The sequence below is a fragment of the Chaetodon trifascialis genome, chromosome 1 (genome assembly GCF_039877785.1).
Source record: "Chaetodon trifascialis isolate fChaTrf1 chromosome 1, fChaTrf1.hap1, whole genome shotgun sequence".
NCBI lineage: Eukaryota > Metazoa > Chordata > Actinopteri > Chaetodontiformes > Chaetodontidae > Chaetodon > Chaetodon trifascialis.
Window position 1 is genome coordinate 11,615,468 of NC_092056.1, and position 18,246 is coordinate 11,633,713.

The window sequence follows — 18,246 nt, forward strand, 5'->3', positions numbered from 1 at the left end:
ATCTTTACAGCAAACATTAAATACTGGCTATATGTGTCTGGCCCATTAAGTGAAGACTGTCTGCCCCTCCCCTCCCGCTGTTTTGATAATGATGTTGATGATGTTTTTTTTATCATCATCATCCTCATCATCATACATTATTTTACTTCTAATGTAATCTATTTGCATGTCATTGTCATATGTGTTTCATATATGTGTGTCACACAAAAAGGCATCACACAATGGCTTCTTTGAGGATGCTGAAGGTTTGTAGTGAAGATTGGATTGGATTTGACAAAATGTATCATGGCTGTCAAAATAATAGGTTCAATTTACACTAGACACTAAAGCTGTTTATTGAAAACATGACCAGGATCCAGAGTTAAAGGCAAGAGGTGAAGAGACATGAAACAAATTTCACAGGGGCATTATTCTTGACCCCATAAAAGTGACCTTTTACAAATCATCATCCTTTAACAGAGAGCAGCTCTTGAACCAGCGACTTGTGTTCAACTGTATCTATGGATACCTTCATGGTATGTGTTTATTGGACTGCTGGGTGACCAGACAAAGCCCACTGTCTTGCTTATTCTTACATGTGCTTGATCTAAGGAAACTCAAAGTCATACCAGAATTGATTGACTTAAATTGACAGTAGACCCATCTTGACCAGTGGAACTTAGCCGGTAAATTTAAGGGTCAAATCCACATTGGATGAAACAAGACAGCAAACTGCAAAGGTTACAGGCCACAATGAACTTGTTGGTATCACACACTGTTCTCCATCAGCTGCTATGACATCACTTATTGGAATGTGGCCAGATGTAGTGCTTGATTGTTTGAACCCGGATTTGAACCGCAAACATAGTCCATCTGTGTACTGTTACTGTTTGCATATATTATTATCATACTTCGTACAAATAAACCTTTAATTTCTTATAATAAATACTGAAGCAATCAATAACGACTTCACTGAACGTCGGATATGGCGAAGTAGACCTGGGGTCCCGGCGCGACGTAGCAGTCAATGAAAGTAACGCACCCTTGGCCACTTGGATGAAGGCGGTGCTTGTGGTGCCCAAGAAGCAGGGCCTTGCCTTTGTGGTTGTAGAAAGAGAAGATGGCTCCCGTTCTGGAGAAACAGCTCCCGGGCGCAGCCGGGGCAGGCGACAATAACAACGAAGATGAAGAAGGACAAAACCTCTGGCAAGTTCTGCTATTCTGTTAACGACTTCATGAGTGTCGTGTCCCTTCTTGGAGAAGCACAACCGCAGTGGTTCTGCTTTGTCACTGCCGGTTGCTCTGAATCAGACACCGGCCCGGCTAGCAGTAACATTAGCACTAACTGAAGCTGGGCGGTCAGTGTGCTAACGTTGTGCTAGCAGCTCAGCTAACGTCAGCAATGCTAAGTGAACTAATGTTACTGCTGATTAGCTAAATTGTGGCTCACCGGCAGCGAGTTTTACTATTACAAGAAATGTTGAATTGACAAGTAAAGTTTGAGAAAGCCATTCATACTGTCAGGGGCTTTGGTAGTTCATGCCAAGACAACACCTAAATACTAACTCGCTCCTTTATGCAGGATACAACAAGCTAACAGGAGCGTAAACGTTAACAGGCTGTTACGTTACCATGACCGACCAAACGATTTATGCAGGGATGTAATATTGGTTTTAGCGAGCCTTTAATATTTTCCTAAATTACTCATTTTTACTGCTTGGAGGCTTTAGTTCATGGATGCAGATCCTTAGCTGCTTAAGCGACTCCTAACTCAGCCGCTACCGGTCAGAGGAGATGACATATCATTTCCTGCTTTTTTCGCGTAAACGTAGATATATTAATGGATTAGCTGAAACACCGGAGTAATACTGTCGATCGTTACAAGTAACGGTTAAGTTATGTGACGGTGGCTGACTAAGTACTGTTTTAGTATCAACTTAGCTAAGTTTCGAGCCAGGGAGCTGTCAGTGTGCCACTGGACTGTCAGTCTCACTTCTCTACGCCATCTGTGTGTCTTGTTATTTCTTGTAGGTCCTCAATACTGAGTGAAGTTTCAACAAGATCAAGTTCAAAGTTGCCATCGGGAAAAAATATCCTGGTATTTGGTAAGTATTACTTGTGTGAACGTTTGTGCTTCTGCAGTGTTTGCAGTGTGTTTGTGATTGTCAACCCTGAGGGGGAGCGGAGGGCCCGCAAACTGCAAAACCACACTGAAGTCACAAAAGCTAATGGTTGCACATTAAAACCTTTCTGACTTTTGAAAAGGCATGCACTTTCAGCTGTCTTTTTTCCCACACTCTTGAAAGGAAGACTTAACAAACGCAACATACAGAGAAGTCTTTGCAGCTGGGGACATACTTGCATGAGTCGGACTTCCAAAAATGTGAGAAATACCGCTATGGAACAGAGAGATTAGTGTGACCCTCTGACTGCCATGGGAACATGTGTGGTCATTGCATATGAGGAGGAAAGGCTGTAAAGTCTCGATACGTTTTCTTATAGGCAGTGAGTTTAAAAGACTTTGCTTCAGCATATCCGCTATTATTCTAATTTGTATGTACTGACCAATATTACGACTGCTAGTAATAATAATGAAAAATGTCACATGTAAGCCAATGAATAAAATATATTGCAGGTGAGGACGGATCAGGAAAGACAACACTTGTGGCCAAACTTCAAGGAGCTGATCACAACAAGAAGGGGAGGGGACTTGAGTATCTGTACTTAAATGTCCATGATGAGGACAGAGATGGTGAGTTTACCTGCTGTAGCTTTTCTGCGGTTGTTTTACAGCAGTGGCGGTAATTGTTTGGGTTGTATTTAACTAGTATTTTGCTTTTCCTTGGCAGATCTTACTCGCTGTAATGTGTGGATCCTGGATGGAGACCTATACCACAAAGGCCTACTTAAGTTTGCTGTTTCGGCTCAGTCACTACCTGACTGTCTAGCTTTGTTTGTTGTGGATATGTCACGGCCCTGGACCATTATGGAGTCACTGCAGAAGTGGGCCAGTGTGCTTCGTGACCATGTGGACAAGCTCAAGATCCCACCTGAGGAAATGAGAGAAATGGAGCAGAAGAGTAAGTAATGCTTGCCTCTATCTACGCATGTGTTACACACATTATGGATGGTTTCAAAATGACACCTTCAATTTAGTAAATCTTCAATAATATGTGCTCTGATAATTAACTCAAACTTTTATTTTGAAAGGTTTTATTTTCCAACACTGAACATAGTTAAACACTCAAAACCATGCACCACCTTTTCTATAGGTGTGGTTGTAGATAAAATCTCAGATTTTGCTATATTGTCCAACAGTACCCCAAATCAGAACGTGTACCTTTTTATCATATATCTGGCCCGTTCCCTGGTTGAGAATTCGGACAATGTAAAGTGAATGCAGAAATAATAAGAGTGAAGATTGACTATAATTTGATCAGTCAAGTGGTGACTGTAACTTAAAATGCTACAAATTTGTTAAAGTAGACCGTTAATTAAGATTGGTATATCTCAGAAAAGGGCTAAAAAGAGACAGCACTCAGAAAAGATGCCTGAAGCATCCTAGGATGGAAGCAATGAGTGTCTTACATAATAACTGCCAGGGTCCTTTATAACTGGCTGCTGGAAAAAAGGAGAGATTGGTCGCTAAGTAGCATGGAAGCCAAGGACTGTATAACATTACACATTGTCATGGATGTTTCTAGGTCATCATCAGAGAGGCCCATGATCCTCAGCTGTGTGTTCTGGCTAGAGGCAAGTTCTGCAGATCAATGAGTGTGATGCACTCCTATGTTCTTCTGTTAATTTTAGAGCTAATCATCTCTCGCTTATGAATAGTTCTTTTGTGTTTGGGCAGATTTCTTGCTTTTCGGATACGTTTGCCCAGCCTGCAGGGTTTTAAAGGGAGTTCTTGTCTGACTGCAAAGTTTGCTTGCTGCTGTTGCTCTTACAAGTCTGAAATGACTTATGACAAAGAAGTCAAATTATTTATTCATTGCAGGTCAGTTTGTGTGAACAGGTCTTGACATATGACATGCTAATATAGTGGCAAGTAGTGGCAAGTGGTAATAGCAAGTTTAATCTGCTGGCAAACATGTGAAAAAGAAAAGGGAAGTTGGTAGCCAAGTGATGACTAAAGCACATTGTAAATTCCAACACTTGAAGTGGATAAAATGACTTTTAATGGATTCCACATTTGAAAGTTGTTTACTGGCTTATTTCAGTTCAAGTAGCTGTATAGCATTGTTGATTTATGCAATGCAGCAGAAAGGAAGTACCTCCTGGAACGTATACGTTCTATCTTGTGCTCAGTGGAGAGAGGCTTGAGCATTTATTTCAGCTCATGTGCAGCCGTAGAGTTTGTCTGTACTGTGCAGATGTTTTTTTTCTTCAGTCCCAACAATTTTGTCAATTTTTGAGGCTTACCTTTAACTCTGTTTGTCAGATTTCTGTAGGGTTCCTCCTGCTTTCGGTCTTTGGCCAAAACATTTTGACCCCACCCACTGACATGGTCAGATTTCCACTTTAGTTGCGGCATGTCATCCAGATAAAGCATCTTTCAGCATGTCAGTTGTGATGTCAGTAGCAGATTGGTGAGACCAAGTCAGCTTACGAATTTGTGGATATGAGTGTGTGAGTGAGAGAGACAGGCTGACAGGCAGACTGGAAGTGTGTGTGTGTGCATGTGTGTGTGTGTGTCATTGGCTTCTGTCCAACGAGTCTTGCAGCCGTCTTGCATCATGGTTCCCTCCCCTCCCAGCAGCAGTGTCGGGGAAAGGAAGGGCCGTAAACTGAGTGGGTCTGAATACTGTCAGTTGACTGGACGTTCTGACTCCTGCTCCGCTGTAACTGAAGTAGGCTGGTTGCTGGAGTCGTCTCAAGTTAAATTACAGGATCGACCCACTGCTGCTGGGACCACACATTGAAATGAGAAATATTTCAGTTAGAGACTTCTGTGGTGGTGATGTGACAAGAATTCCTTTTTAGCTAAAGTCGCTGCCAATGGTGTGCAGGCAAATATCTTGGGTATTTTGTTTTGACTCTAGGTTGGTTTCACTTAAATTAAAGGAAACCAGCAACCTAACAGCTATAAAAATGCTTTAGCCATGAGCCAGCAGCATGGAGTGGTAAACAGTTTACGACTGATGCAAATGGTGGTTATGTCTTACAATACACAGTGAGACCTTATTTGTTTAATCATAGCTGAACTTGAGCTTTGTCTTTTAGGGACACCTTTCAAGACCTGAATATACCTAATAAGTCCTCAATTATGTGTGCCAATGCATTATGACCTCACCTTTGTTTGTGGAACAGATAAACGGGACTTAGTGGGTCAAAGTCTGTCTGTCCTTGTCTCTTTCACTTTGCATCTTAAAGTGATACTCCTCTCAAGCACTCCTTTTATCATCACTTACTTAGCTCATGTAGGCTTGAAATCACACAGAATTAAGTTTTTATGGTTAAAATAAAGTATCAAAATGCCCACATAGGGCTGAACAATTAATCAAAAAGAATATCCAAATTGCAGTAGGCCAAGCACGATATCCAGATTTCAGAGAAAGGTAAAATGTGCCACAGCATACCATCATAATTGAAACACTGCCGTGATACACAGATGCCCTGGCCTATTAATCATATTCTCCAGATGTAATGGAACACACATTAGTACAACTCTCACTAAAGCTGTGACTCACATGGCAATCACATATCTGTCAATATGTGATTTTTGTCATTGCATATCAGTCAGCCCCTTGCCCATACATTACCCATCATTATATTATTTTCCGACTAGTCAGAAGATATTGACAATATCTGAAAAGAAGATCAGTAAATATTGTCAGGTTTTGATCAATGCCTTGCTGATTGGGTGCCTGTTTCATTTATTAGATCTTAGTTGTGCTCCATGTCAAGGCCGATCAGACACACATGAGGTCTGCACCGGAGAGGATTCAGTGAAAGTTGGACTTCTTTTAGCAATCTGTTAAATGTTTGTCCAATTAAATTCAGACGTCTCTTAAGCCCTAATGTACACTCCCCATCCCCATTTGTGCATATGTGCTGGATTTGTGTAATCCTGTGTCCAAGAAGGGTTCCCTTTTAGATTGCCTATAACACCAGTTCTTGCCCCATATACGAAATCCTGCATTTGAAAGGAAAGGAGGCGCAAAACAGCAAGTCGGTCTGGCTTTGTGGGCTGTCCCCAACTGCATTCCCGAAGCTCCTGAGGAAGTAGGCCAAAGCTTCCTGCACATACCCCCCCCCCCCCCAACACCACCACCTCACACCGCAGCTTTGTAAATGTCTTGACAGCTGGGGCAGCACAATAGGAAAACGAAGGATGCCATTTATCTTTTTCTACCTTTCACCCAAGGCTTATAATGTAAAGGTGGAAATTTAGTGTGATTAACACCAATGATACTAAACTATACAGTATGTTAACAGTAACAACTTGTTTGTGCATTTACATTTGTGCATCAGTCATTGGGCAGGGGTGGGTATATTTTAATAAGCCAGTTAAATGTAGCCAATGATCTCAGCTCAGTGGCATAGTTTGAGGCTGAGCACAACACTTAACCGTGAGCTGTAAAACCAGGTTTATAGTTCTGTGTCAGGGTGTTGCCAAGGTTACGAGTTGCTCTGTAGCTTTACCAACGATGCCACCAAAGATGATGTGCACCTTAAATAATGACCTGTTTAGGCTACAGACAGGGTCCGAAAGTACCCGCCAAGCACAAAATGCAGGTAGGTTTTCCATTTGGCTGGTAAATGTTGTTGGGTTATCTGTCACACTGGCTTTGATGTTTGTACGAAAATATTTCCGTGTTGCAGCCAGAGACTCTGGGCTGTAATAAAACTTTCAGTTTCTTAGCAGTATATATTGCTTATACTCAGCCAACATATTTTCTGCGGCTAAAACTGGCTAGCTTTGTGCTAACTACTGCAACATGCATCAGCAACAGAGGAAGTTGTTCTTCTGCTTGTGCTTCAAAACTCTCGCCTTTCAAAGGCACAGCCTGGCGGCGGAAGCCAACAACACATGGTCAAACATTAAGAATATATAAACTTTTAAAAATGAACTATGGATCCTGGAAAGGATGTGTACATCCATTAATTTTGCAACCTAAATATTATCTTCATAGAAATGAATAACCTGAAGTGAATTAGTGAATAAGATTGAATTGCCCTGAAAATTAACATCTGGGGTCCCTGCTATGTACTGAAATGAACAAACCTTTACCGGTCAGCTTGATGTTTTTGTGTCTTTTTTTTCCAGAGTTGAGAGATGTTGTTATTACGGACACCATAGAGCAAAGTGGCTCAGTTAACATGTTAAATGTGCCTGTTGTCTCCTGACAGTGTTATTTTGTGTTATCTTGTCACAACACCCCTATTAAATGTATGTTAGAATGGGTCATAATGCAGAGAGAGAACATCCAAAGGTGCAAACCATGTTGGGTATGAGTCAGGGAAAGAAAGATATTTTATTCGTTCATGTGAACAGAGGGCAGAGCCACATGGCTGCTGATATTTCAATTTTTTATTTATACCTACTGGTACTTAATGAGATCTCCTTTTGGATTTAAATTTTCTTACAAAAATACGAGTATGTGTCTTGTTTTTTTTTTTTAAAACAGGTCAACTATGAGATGGAAAACAAGGTGAAAAAGCTTTTGTCTATGATTGGCATTATTTTTTTTTTTTTTTTTTACAGGAGAGTGTGTGAGGCCAAGCTTTTCATTAAGAAATGGTTAGGCAGATAAAGGTATTGGACTGAGCTAATCTTCAGCGTTACCGGTCTCACCCAGAGCTGTATGTTCTGTCCAGTAATGGTCTGAATTCTCATCTTTTATTCCCTTTGTCTTTCCACTAGTGGTGAAAGCGTTTCAAGAGTACGTAGAACCAGAGGATGCCACACCATCCTCCCCACAGAGACGGGCCGCGCCAGCAGGGGAAGACGAGGCTGTTGTGCTACCACTTGGGGACAACACACTCACACACAACCTGGGCATTCCAGTGCTAATAGTTTGCACAAAGGTAAGTAATTCCTATAGTCCCAAAAGCCTTATGAAGTGTATGAAACCAGACAGTCTCTAGAGACAGCTAATGTTTTGGTGTTGTGAGAGGTATTACCAATCTATCCAAGCTTCTCTGACCTGATACAAACTCCTTGAGATGAAAGAACCAAATGATCGATGCCACATAAAATCTAACAGCATACTTAATCACAACGATGCAGTGCAGTGATTTAGTTCCATTTGCTGCAAAAGAGAAAAACCTGTGCTTAACTGCAAAAGATCGCTGTTTTTGTATGTATGTCTAGTGTCCATTCGAATATGGTGTCCACTCCTAATCCTTATGACAGGCGTCATAAGATTGGTTAACTACTTTTCACTACTTAGTTAACTATTTCGCCACTGTAATAGATGCAGCTTCCCATATTTCATATACGTAGCCTCAACAAGTTTGTTTTTAGAAATGATACCTATTATATCATCTATTTCCCCCAAATGAGCCATTGCCTTCTGTTGAGAGGGTGTATCCACTGGGTTTAGGAGTTCCTCAAAGTGCTCTTAACTTAATAGTGCTCTCAGAAGAGTCTGGGGATTCTGATTTAGGATAATGTAACTTGGTACACTCCCTAAGTAATGTCCTGCCACCCTCTTTTTAGTTGCAGAATGGTTTTCCAGAACCTCTTTTGGGCCATCTGTTTTAGGCCACCTGTGGTCATGGTCTATCTCTTCTCTTCTCTGCCATTACTTTGTGGGCTCTGCTGTTACACTTCTGCAGCCTCAGCCCTGTTAGCCTGTAGGTATCTCTCTCTACTTAGTTCAGAGTAGCCTGAGATAGACAAGCACAGAAAGCGCCCTGCGACACCTTGACAGCCACCCTCACTTCGTGGTTCTGATGTCTTGAATTGCCACCACGACAAGCACAGACCATATGTAGAGTCTGCCCATTCTGCACTGGTACATGTGTGTATCAGATGAACCAGTTTTATGTTGTGCTTTGTGAGACAGTGTTGTCTAATGAAAAGCTGCCATTATGCTTGCTTGCTAACCCTCCAGGCAAAGATTAGTGCTGAAGAACACAGTGTAGCCATCAGCAGAGCTTCACATGCTAACTATGACAGAAAAAATCGGGCATACGCCTTTTTGTCTTTGGTGTCTCTGTCTAGCCCTTGTCAGAGAAAAGGTTTTCCTCTTGGCAGAGAATCTCATTATTCAAGACCATTATTTGTTGTTTATTATTGTATGTTAGCAATAGATGCCAAAAAGAAAGGAAATCGTTTCATTTCTTGTCATCAAACTCTGCTATAAGCTTTGTTTTGAACCTCACCCCTTTTGTTATGACTAATGATAGGACCTACACCAGAGACCCAGGGGCAGGAAGCAGGGGTTCGTCCAGAAGGGGGGCCTGGGATGGCACTGGCCACCCCTGTAATCTGATTGGCCGCCAAAGTACCATCCCATTATGTCAAAGTATGAAGTATATGTAAGGAACTGGACGATACTGTCATGTTAGTAGTTAAAGTAGATGAAGAAGTAAATGGTAAATTAAGGCTACTGTGTGTGTGTGTGTGTGTGTGTGTGTGTGTGTGTGTGTGTGTGTGTGTGTGTGTGTGTGTGTGTGTGTGTGTGTGTGTGTGTGTGTGTGTGTGTGTGTGTGTACACACTTCATGCCACCCCTGCAAAAGTCAGTGCCCCAATTGGCCACCCGAGTCAAAAAAAAAGTCTGTACACGCCACTGGCAGGAAGTATTGTATTTCACTGCATCCACTGCCACATCGCCACCATGTCTAGTTGCTGATCAGCCCCACAGAGGTGAAAGCAGAAGTCATGTCTGGTTGTGGCAGAGGTTCCGCAGGCAGCACACCAAAAATCTGCCCAGAGCCTCCAAAGACAAGTTTGCACCAACGTCCTCTGAACAAGTCCACACCAGCTTCGACCTCAGCTGTTTGCTCTCACCAGTTTTGTTTAAATTTCTCTGCTGTGAATGACTTCTTATGACGTCTTTACTAGGTACAAACAACACTTGGAACATAAAAGCATCGGAGGAGGACATATTGATGCATTACAGCAGCGTCTCTCCCTGTCCTTGTGGACTGACAGATTTTTAGAAATAAAAATCTTGTTCTGTCTAGAATCACAACAGAAAACACTCTCATTGTGTAATTGGCTGAAGACGCAGAGAGCGCTGTGTGTAAACACTAACATTGTATTGCCTGTGTAATTAAAATGTTCATCTCACTCCCTCAATTGTTCATTCTTCAGTGTGACGCAGTCAGCATACTAGAGAAGGAGCACGACTACAGAGAGGAGCACTTCGATTTCATCCAGTCCCACATCAGGCGATTTTCCTTACACTGTATCCTTTTAATACACGATGTGTTTGTAATTAGTCACAATGATCACTGTAGCTTTGACTGTTCAGACAGAAATGGGCCATTCATCTGTTTTTTTGTGTGGCCCGTGATGTCTTATTGATTATCATCACCTACTGTCTTTCATTACCCCAACGACTGCTGCCTTAACTGAATTAAACAGATGGAGCTGGGCTGATCTATACTTCAGTCAAAGAGGAGAAGAACCTGGACCTGCTTTACAAATATATAGTACATAAGATGTATGACTTCCAGTTCACCACACCTGCCTTAGTGGTGGAGAAGGATGCAGTGTTCATGTAAGTGAAGCTAGAGATGCACATGTTTATTTAGTATATCAGTGTTTAATAGGACATACCGAAAAGCAAATTCTCATTTTTATTCCAAGGAAACATAATAGTCATAATTGTCAACAATCGTCTCTTCCTTTCTTTCAGTCCATCTGGATGGGATAATGAGAAGAAAATTGGGATTTTGCATGAAAACCTCACAAGTGTCAGACCCGAAGATCCATTTGAAGATTTTATCACAAAGCCTCCAGTACGAAAGGTATGGCAACGCAAGTACTGACGCTTTAAGGTTTACAGTGCAGCTTAAAGGTCCATTCAGATAAGCCCATGCTTTCTTCTTGTGCTCTTCTTCACAGCTGGTTCATGACAAAGAGATAAATGCAGAGGATGAGCAGGTATTCCTGATGAAGCAACAGGTATGTGTCAGTCTTTCTTGCATATTAAATGATTTGTGTCACCTGCCAACAAGACACACTGTCAGTGTGTCAGCAAGCTTTCAAGAAAAGTCACCCCCCTATCAGTGTCCTCTAATCCTGAACTGACATTTTCATGATTACACAAATTTGTGTACTGTACTCATGTGCTGGTGACATCTTAAACTTCCTCATAACATTGCCATCACTTCCTGTTTTATAGACAGATAAATCAGGAAGGCAGTCTAAATAAAACACTCAGCTGAGGCTTCAGTTTTGCAGGTTAGAGAAATGTTCAGTGTTAGTTGAGGCGTCTTTTCAACAGAACTCCCTTTACCTTTATCTCCACTGACTGCTCTTCTGTTTGTGCACATCTAAATCAAAGCTGGTGCAGGAGTTAGATGGCAATTGTTTTCTATATTCTTGTATACCACTGGGCAGACTTTCAAAATTAGATGAATTGTGTAAATACGTCTGCTTGAAATTAGTTTTCCAGAAAATCCCAAATTGGTCAACCATGTCTGTTTGCAGTATCCATTTTGACGCGGTGCTTTTCTTTTGAGCCTGCATAGAAATGAATCGTTGCAATCATACACCGCCTCTGAATTAAGCCGTTCACTTTGTACCTTTTCTGTCTCTCCAGTCATTGTTAGCAAAGCAGCCAGCCACGCCAACAAGAGGTGCAACAGTGAGTGTCTTAACATCCCTCAAATGTGGAATCATAGAAATGGCTGGATTTGTTATTTGTCTTTACATTTGCAGACAAACTAAGCTCTTTGTTTGGGATTACAGTCTAGCTCTGGTTTCTATGTCGCAGGAGTCTCCAGGACGGACAGCCTCGGGGTCTCCCAGGCCTGCAGGTCGCGCCGGCCAACCCACAGTGTCCAGTGGCTCACCAATGGCTGCTGTCAAAAAGCCTGACCCTAACATGAAAGGTAGGAGCTCTATGAGTGCTCCGTTATTGTCATACAAACACACACAGAACCATTCTTTGCACTTCAGTGCTTCCTACTTTACATAGTTTGTACAGGGCCTTGCACAGTCTTTTCTATTTAATTCAGGATTCTTTTTAAGTACCAACGAAAAACTGCTTTGATTGCAGTCCTTCACATTCATTTTCGATCTTTTGGCTGTAATGAGTTTTTCCTGAAGTGCTGCAATATTGCCCCCAAGAGGTAAGAACTGAAATAATTCTCATAACACTAGATTCCTTAAGCAGGAAGATTGACTTTTTCCTCTTCAGTAAGTACAGTGGGGGGGTAATGCATTCCAGCTTAAAACCTGAATGCTGGATTTAACTATATTAAATAGAGGTCTGTTAACTGTCGCCTGTTGTGGTTTTGAATTGCAGTGTTGTTTGCGGAGTTGAAATTGCATATGTATACTTTCATCTGTATACTTTCATTGCATCTGATTTTTGTATACTTTCTTTGCTCTGTGTGAAAGCAAATCTCAAAAAGGTGGTTGGAGCAACTTTATCAACACATTTCAACTGTATCACCACAGTTTTCTCCTGATAAAGGAGGCTTTGTGGAGTATTTTCTTATCCAAATCAAGGATCCTAAGATAGAGGATGTCATATGCTGTTCAGATTGTAAAGCCCTCTGAGACAAACATGTGGTTTGAGGGTGGTGCACATACACCGACTGTTGATATGGTCAAAAGAGCTTTTGTCCTCAACTTAACAAGATGAAGACATAGCCTTATTTTGCAAAAAGATGATTCCCCTGTATGCAGCAGAAACAATAGATATGTATTTGAAAAGAAGGATTCAGCAAGATAATCGATCAATAGTCAGCCTGTGTTTTTTCAGAAGCCTCAGCGTTGAGATGGTAACTAGCATCTCAATCATTAAGTGTAGTGGGTGTTGGCTATTATCAAGTAACAATATGTACAACCAATAAAAACTTGTGTTTCTAATCTTATTGTTGACAGTTTTCACAAGAAAGGGAGGTTTCATGCATAGAGAAGTGATTTTAAGTTCCATGTTTTCTCGTGCAGCTGGGGCTGCCAATGAAGGAGTGCTGGCCAACTTCTTCAACAGCCTGTTGAGTAAAAAGACTGGATCCCCAGGGAGCCCAGGAAGTGGCGCAGTTGGAGCTGGAGTGCAAGGGTCCGCCAAGAAAACAGGTACAGCCTCTCGTTCCAGCGCTCTCACCACTGATCGCTTTCTACTTTCAAACCTTCCTCCTTACAGGTTAGCAGTTGTCTGTCAGTTATAAAAGCATTAATGTTGACTTATAGCATCCTGTGCGTTTAGATCCATCTCAGCATGGACTGCATGCACACTTACGTCTAGAGGCGTTAGAAACAGGGCCTTTTGTTGATAGAGCCTGTGGACCATTTTGCTGTCTGGAGTTTTATCTCTACAGCCTGAGAGAGAAGGTTAAAACAGGAGAAAAAGAAAAGTTGTCCTCTTTGACTGACCTTCTGACTCCTGAGGAAACTTGTGACAGGCCTGTATGCACCAAACCTCCAATCATAAGTGCCCCCAGGAAACTAATGTCACTCACTCCATGTCATATCCCACTGCTGTCTTGCTCTACTAATGTATATACCTGTTATTTTTACTTGTGTAACCTCAGCTGTTCTGCATGTCAGCAGTTCTTATTTTCAGCTACAGCACTTCTTTTTTAAGCTTTGTTATATTACTGAAATATAACAAAGTTAAGTAGTGTTTGTGAAATGGCTGAATGTTCCCAGTGAAACATTGAGGGAAACATTGCATAACTCATCTCTCTGTCTGGGACCACTGACATGTACTTTTTGTTCCAGCGCTGAGCAGTGTTAACATCTTTGTGAGACCCAGCTGAAAGGATAATGCATGAGTACATGTTCCCTTTGTCTGATGATTAGTTTCGCATGTGTGTTAACCGTGTGCAGCGAGTCGCCAATCTCCAGCATGGGACCGCGTCACCATCCAACCCCCGTCCATCCGCTTGCTGGTCATAGAAAACTGTTATTTGTGAATACGTACAGACGCTACAGGAGATTACTTTTGGACTTTGTCTCCCGTTGTTTCCAAGGGCAGAAGCCGGGTTTGACTGATGTCCAGGCCGAGTTGGACAGGATGACTCGCAAACAAGACTCCATGGTTTCAGCTAACAACATACCACCGCCGACAGAGAACGAAGCGTGAAGGCAACAAAAACAGCTGCATCGTCCACTGCATTAATACTCTGGAAGAATACATGTACATGTGAGCAAAAAGAAAAAAAAAATTGACCAAATTCCCAATGTCTATATCAGTCAGCACACAGTGGTTTCACCAAAATGAGTTTCAGATGCTATCAGATATTTTGGTGTTCTGGTGAGACGGGAAGAGAGAGAGAGAGAGAGAGAGGATGGAGGTGTTAATGAGATGATAAGTGCTGAAGGCTTGGCTTTATTTCTGTCCTCTCTTCCACTGTAAATGTTATTTTGTGAGGGATGTCAGTTCATGGAAATGCGTGCACACTCCCTGGCAGCCAGCTTGATGTGCTGGGCTGCAGGCCCCCCAGTTCCTGGGGTTGAACACCCTCCTCATGGGTTTAAAGAGTGGAAATATTACTGGTCCTGTGGCATCTGGTTCAGCTTATCTCATGGAAGGAATTTGGTTGCGATTGGAAAGGTATTTAAACTTTAAATATATTCATTGAGAAAAGTAATTAAAATACTTGCGAACATATGTAGTATGTAAAAAATGTTGGATATGATACTGATGTATTTATACAAAGTTCCTCCTTTTTATTTTATTTTGTGCACCATTTATCAGTCTGAGGAAACATTCATCTGTATCACATGTTAAAATGCCACTGACGTCATGACACTAACACGACAAGTCCACATAGCTGATAGCATATCATATCATTAGCCCTAATCATCTCGAAGGATTCTGTAAATATAAGTACAAACAAATCTATTCAGGTTAACTTTGATTTTGTATAAAATGCAATTCTGTCCAAATTCTGAAAATAGCTTCTTTGACTAAATGAGACTGGTTGGGATTTGACAGGCTTAGAGGTCGCAGCAGAATCGCTTCTTTAGCTACAGGTGTGTATATTTGGGGTGGGGGTTGGGCAGCATCTTTCCTACTATAACTCCTAAGTGCCTCGCACAGTTAGCTGTTTGTGTCATAGTAGAGGTGCTTGTCTACATACGAGGAAATGCACTGTAGCACCATCGGTTAAAAGGTTTTTGTCCATTTCTTGTCATCCAAATAATTTATTTCATTTTACATTTTTTTTAATGTACAACAAGCCTGTGGTCTCTGTTATTTTTCAGAATTAAGATTTCTGTGGCCTAGCTGATAGTGTTCAATAGAGCAATAGATCGAATGCCTTCATACAAACTGTAAAGGCTGCTGATATTAAGAAGAAAACCACATGATGGAACTTCTGGGTCCCCCAAACGAACACTTGCTGTAGTTGAAACCACTCGCTTTGCAGCCAAAAGACACAATGGTTTGTTGTGGTTTGAACAAAACGAGATATTGTGTCCTGACAGCACTGTCCATCGTGGTTTCACGTGTTTTATTCACACTGTACTTCGCATGTCAGTTAAAACATTCCCGGTTTCTACATGAAGTAGCTGTAGAAACACATCCCTGTAGGAAACCTGTCCAGTTTTGAGTCTTTTTGTTCGCTCTCTTTCAGTGCCCATTTAAAATGACAACCTTTGCCTTCAATGCACAGCTAACAGTTTGTCACACTGAGCACCCTGCCTTCACAGGAATGCTCCTAATTAATTTGTGTGTCCTTAAGGGGTTGCTTAATTGTGTTATGTAATTTCTCTCTTTTTTTTATCAAAGCAATTATACTGTACCATATCAGATAATCTGTGATGACAATTATGGTTTCATGACACCATAATCTAATCAAAATGAACTAAGTGTACATTATCATTAAGTCTGTATGCCAGGCCCTACTTAATCCTATGGATAGTGTACATCAGTAGCTTTCACAGAATTAATGGCAAGTGTGAAGAGAGCAGCAATTTGCTATTAAAATAATAGCAAATAAAAGGAAAAACTGGACTGAATTGGAACATGGAACCAAAGATGCATATTAGTCACTATTTTCTTCTTCTATAGTTGCTAATCATCCATAAGATTAACCAGTGGCCATTTTTATTCTATTCTTGCATGGAGCGCTTGCATTCCAAACATCAGACCTGCCTTTGAACACTTGTTGTGAATAACACCCTATAAATGGTAATAATGCCTTACCCCACTCGACCGAGTCTGGGGTTTCAGGAGTCAAAGGAAAAATAATTATGTACAGTAGATTATGGTAAATTCTCTAAACTGGTCTTCAATTTAGCTTCATTTTTTTTTTTTTTTTTTTAAATTGTAAGGGAATAACCACAAGACCGTTTGATGTACAGTGTGCTTTATGCTTGATTTGTTGTCAAAATGATGCTACACATCTGTTCTGGATTTACTTTTGATCAAAATGAAGCTCTTATTGTTTGTATTTTTCCTTTATTTTTATTGCGACTGGGTGGAATGTGCACCTGAGGGTCTGTTGCCGAAGTGGATGAAGCACAATTTTACAGAACGGCCAGGAGCAGAACCGCCACATGTTGAAACGAGCACTTTTCCCTCGGACACTTGTATCACCTCCCTGTTGGTACAGTTAAAGATACAGAATGCATATTTTGCTTATTGCCTTGCCTTTTTAGAACATTTAGCAATGAACCTAGAAGTTAACCTAAACTTTATTATTTATCCGCCTTTGCTGCTTAAGTTATGGAAGGTGCCCCGGTGGTTAACTACGGAATAACTCTGCTGGTGATATTGAACATTTAAGATCAATCCTCTAGAAGTCATTGTCATTACACCTTTGCTAGGGATGTTTTTTGGGACATCCATCTTGAAGTAGATAAACCAAATAAATTTCCATTCATTATCAGGTTTGTCCCTTTTTCCCATGAAACGTCCCCTTGTTTCTTTACATCCTACCTAGGCATGTTTTGTTTTTGTTGTCAAGTATGGTTTTGACCATAGACATTTTCTGTTGAAAGAGCTTTGAAGTGTCACCCGAACCTGATTGACCACACTGTTATTTCTTCATCAAACATGGCCACACTCGTTCAAATTTGGCATTTAGCTGAGTGGAATGAAGTGCTCTCATGCTGCTTGGTCTCAAAGTTGCACTCGCTCTTTGTAAAGATTAGACGTTGCTCCCAATATGGAATAATGAACAGATGTTGTGACTTTTGTACTCAGACGTCAGTTGAAAGCAGCTGCCTCTTCACATCCTTACTGAATTGCCTTCGACCACTATCGACAGTCTACATCTACTGTATACGAGGCTTTGAGCTTCTGCTTCCAGTCCTTTTGTATTCAGGATATCAAGACATTGTAAGCACATGGCTGGCTGCATTTTTGTGTCCTGAATTATTCAGAAGTTTGATTGTATGACTTTAACACAATTCTGTAGCCTCTAAGCTGCCATGTGGACTCTAGCTTCTTACGCTGACAAAGATAAGGAAAATGTTTATCAGACCCCTGGCTTCAATAAAACCAAGAAATCCAAACTTTGGTTGACTTTTGCATTTTTACGTCTATTTGTACCACTTTTATTGATTTTTTTTTTTTTTTTTTATTGTAATGACAACACTGAGGATTGCCAGAAGTTAACATTTCACCACTTTAATTACTCCACAACCCTGAACTCCACCCATACACTAAAGCACAAAACAATAATTAATAGTGACATTACTAATGAATTACGGCTTTGGTGCTGATGGCTTACTTAAAAATAGAAATGTTGATTGAAAAATGACAGACTGTGTACCGTTGCGCTCTCAGTGAAACCCTGAAAGATCACGAGCACTGCTAAAGATGAACAGATTTAAAATAGATATTCATACGGTAACAAATGCGCTGACAGCCAGAAGAAGCCCACCTTTGCTTTGGAGCCAAATATTACGAAAGGTGGAAGTAATATTCAATATTCGATGTGCACTTTCTGCCAAAATCACACTATGTAAAACTCTTCATATCCTAAACAGATGATTTCTCATATCTGAAGTTGCTCAACTTACTGAATTTATTTAGTCTTTTTTTTTTTTCCATTCTTGTTCTGTATCCAGTAATCTCAAACACATTTTCTGCTTTATCCATCCTACTGTCCCAGAGTCCCCATGTGGAAGCCATGCCAGTTTGCAACATTTTGTTGGCAAGGCAAACACTTTGTCA

At 41.0% G+C, this 18,246-nt stretch overlaps 1 protein-coding gene across 3 annotated transcripts; it reads left to right on the forward strand.

Annotated features, from left to right (window-relative positions):
* The first annotated feature begins 1,047 nt into the window (after positions 1–1,047).
* dync1li2 (dynein, cytoplasmic 1, light intermediate chain 2) lies at positions 1,048–17,582 on the forward strand. 3 transcript variants are annotated; one of them, XR_011603483.1, is made up of 13 exons: positions 1,048–1,185; positions 2,011–2,084; positions 2,615–2,731; positions 2,829–3,059; positions 7,850–8,013; positions 10,251–10,344; positions 10,524–10,659; positions 10,798–10,909; positions 11,007–11,066; positions 11,707–11,751; positions 11,881–11,998; positions 13,065–13,523; positions 14,095–14,268. XR_011603483.1 is itself a non-coding variant. In XM_070990873.1 (13 exons), the coding sequence occupies exons 1-13, from the start codon at positions 1,100–1,102 to the stop codon at positions 14,200–14,202; spliced, it is 1,479 nt and encodes a 492-aa protein (XP_070846974.1). In that variant the 5' UTR covers positions 1,048–1,099; the 3' UTR covers positions 14,203–17,582. The 3 variants fall into 3 exon arrangements, 2 of the variants coding, with proteins under 2 accessions (XP_070846974.1, XP_070847100.1); XM_070990873.1 differs by having other exon boundaries at positions 13,065–13,193; positions 14,090–17,582; XM_070990999.1 differs by having other exon boundaries at positions 13,065–13,193; positions 14,095–17,582.
* The last annotated feature ends 664 nt before the right edge of the window (positions 17,583–18,246 follow it).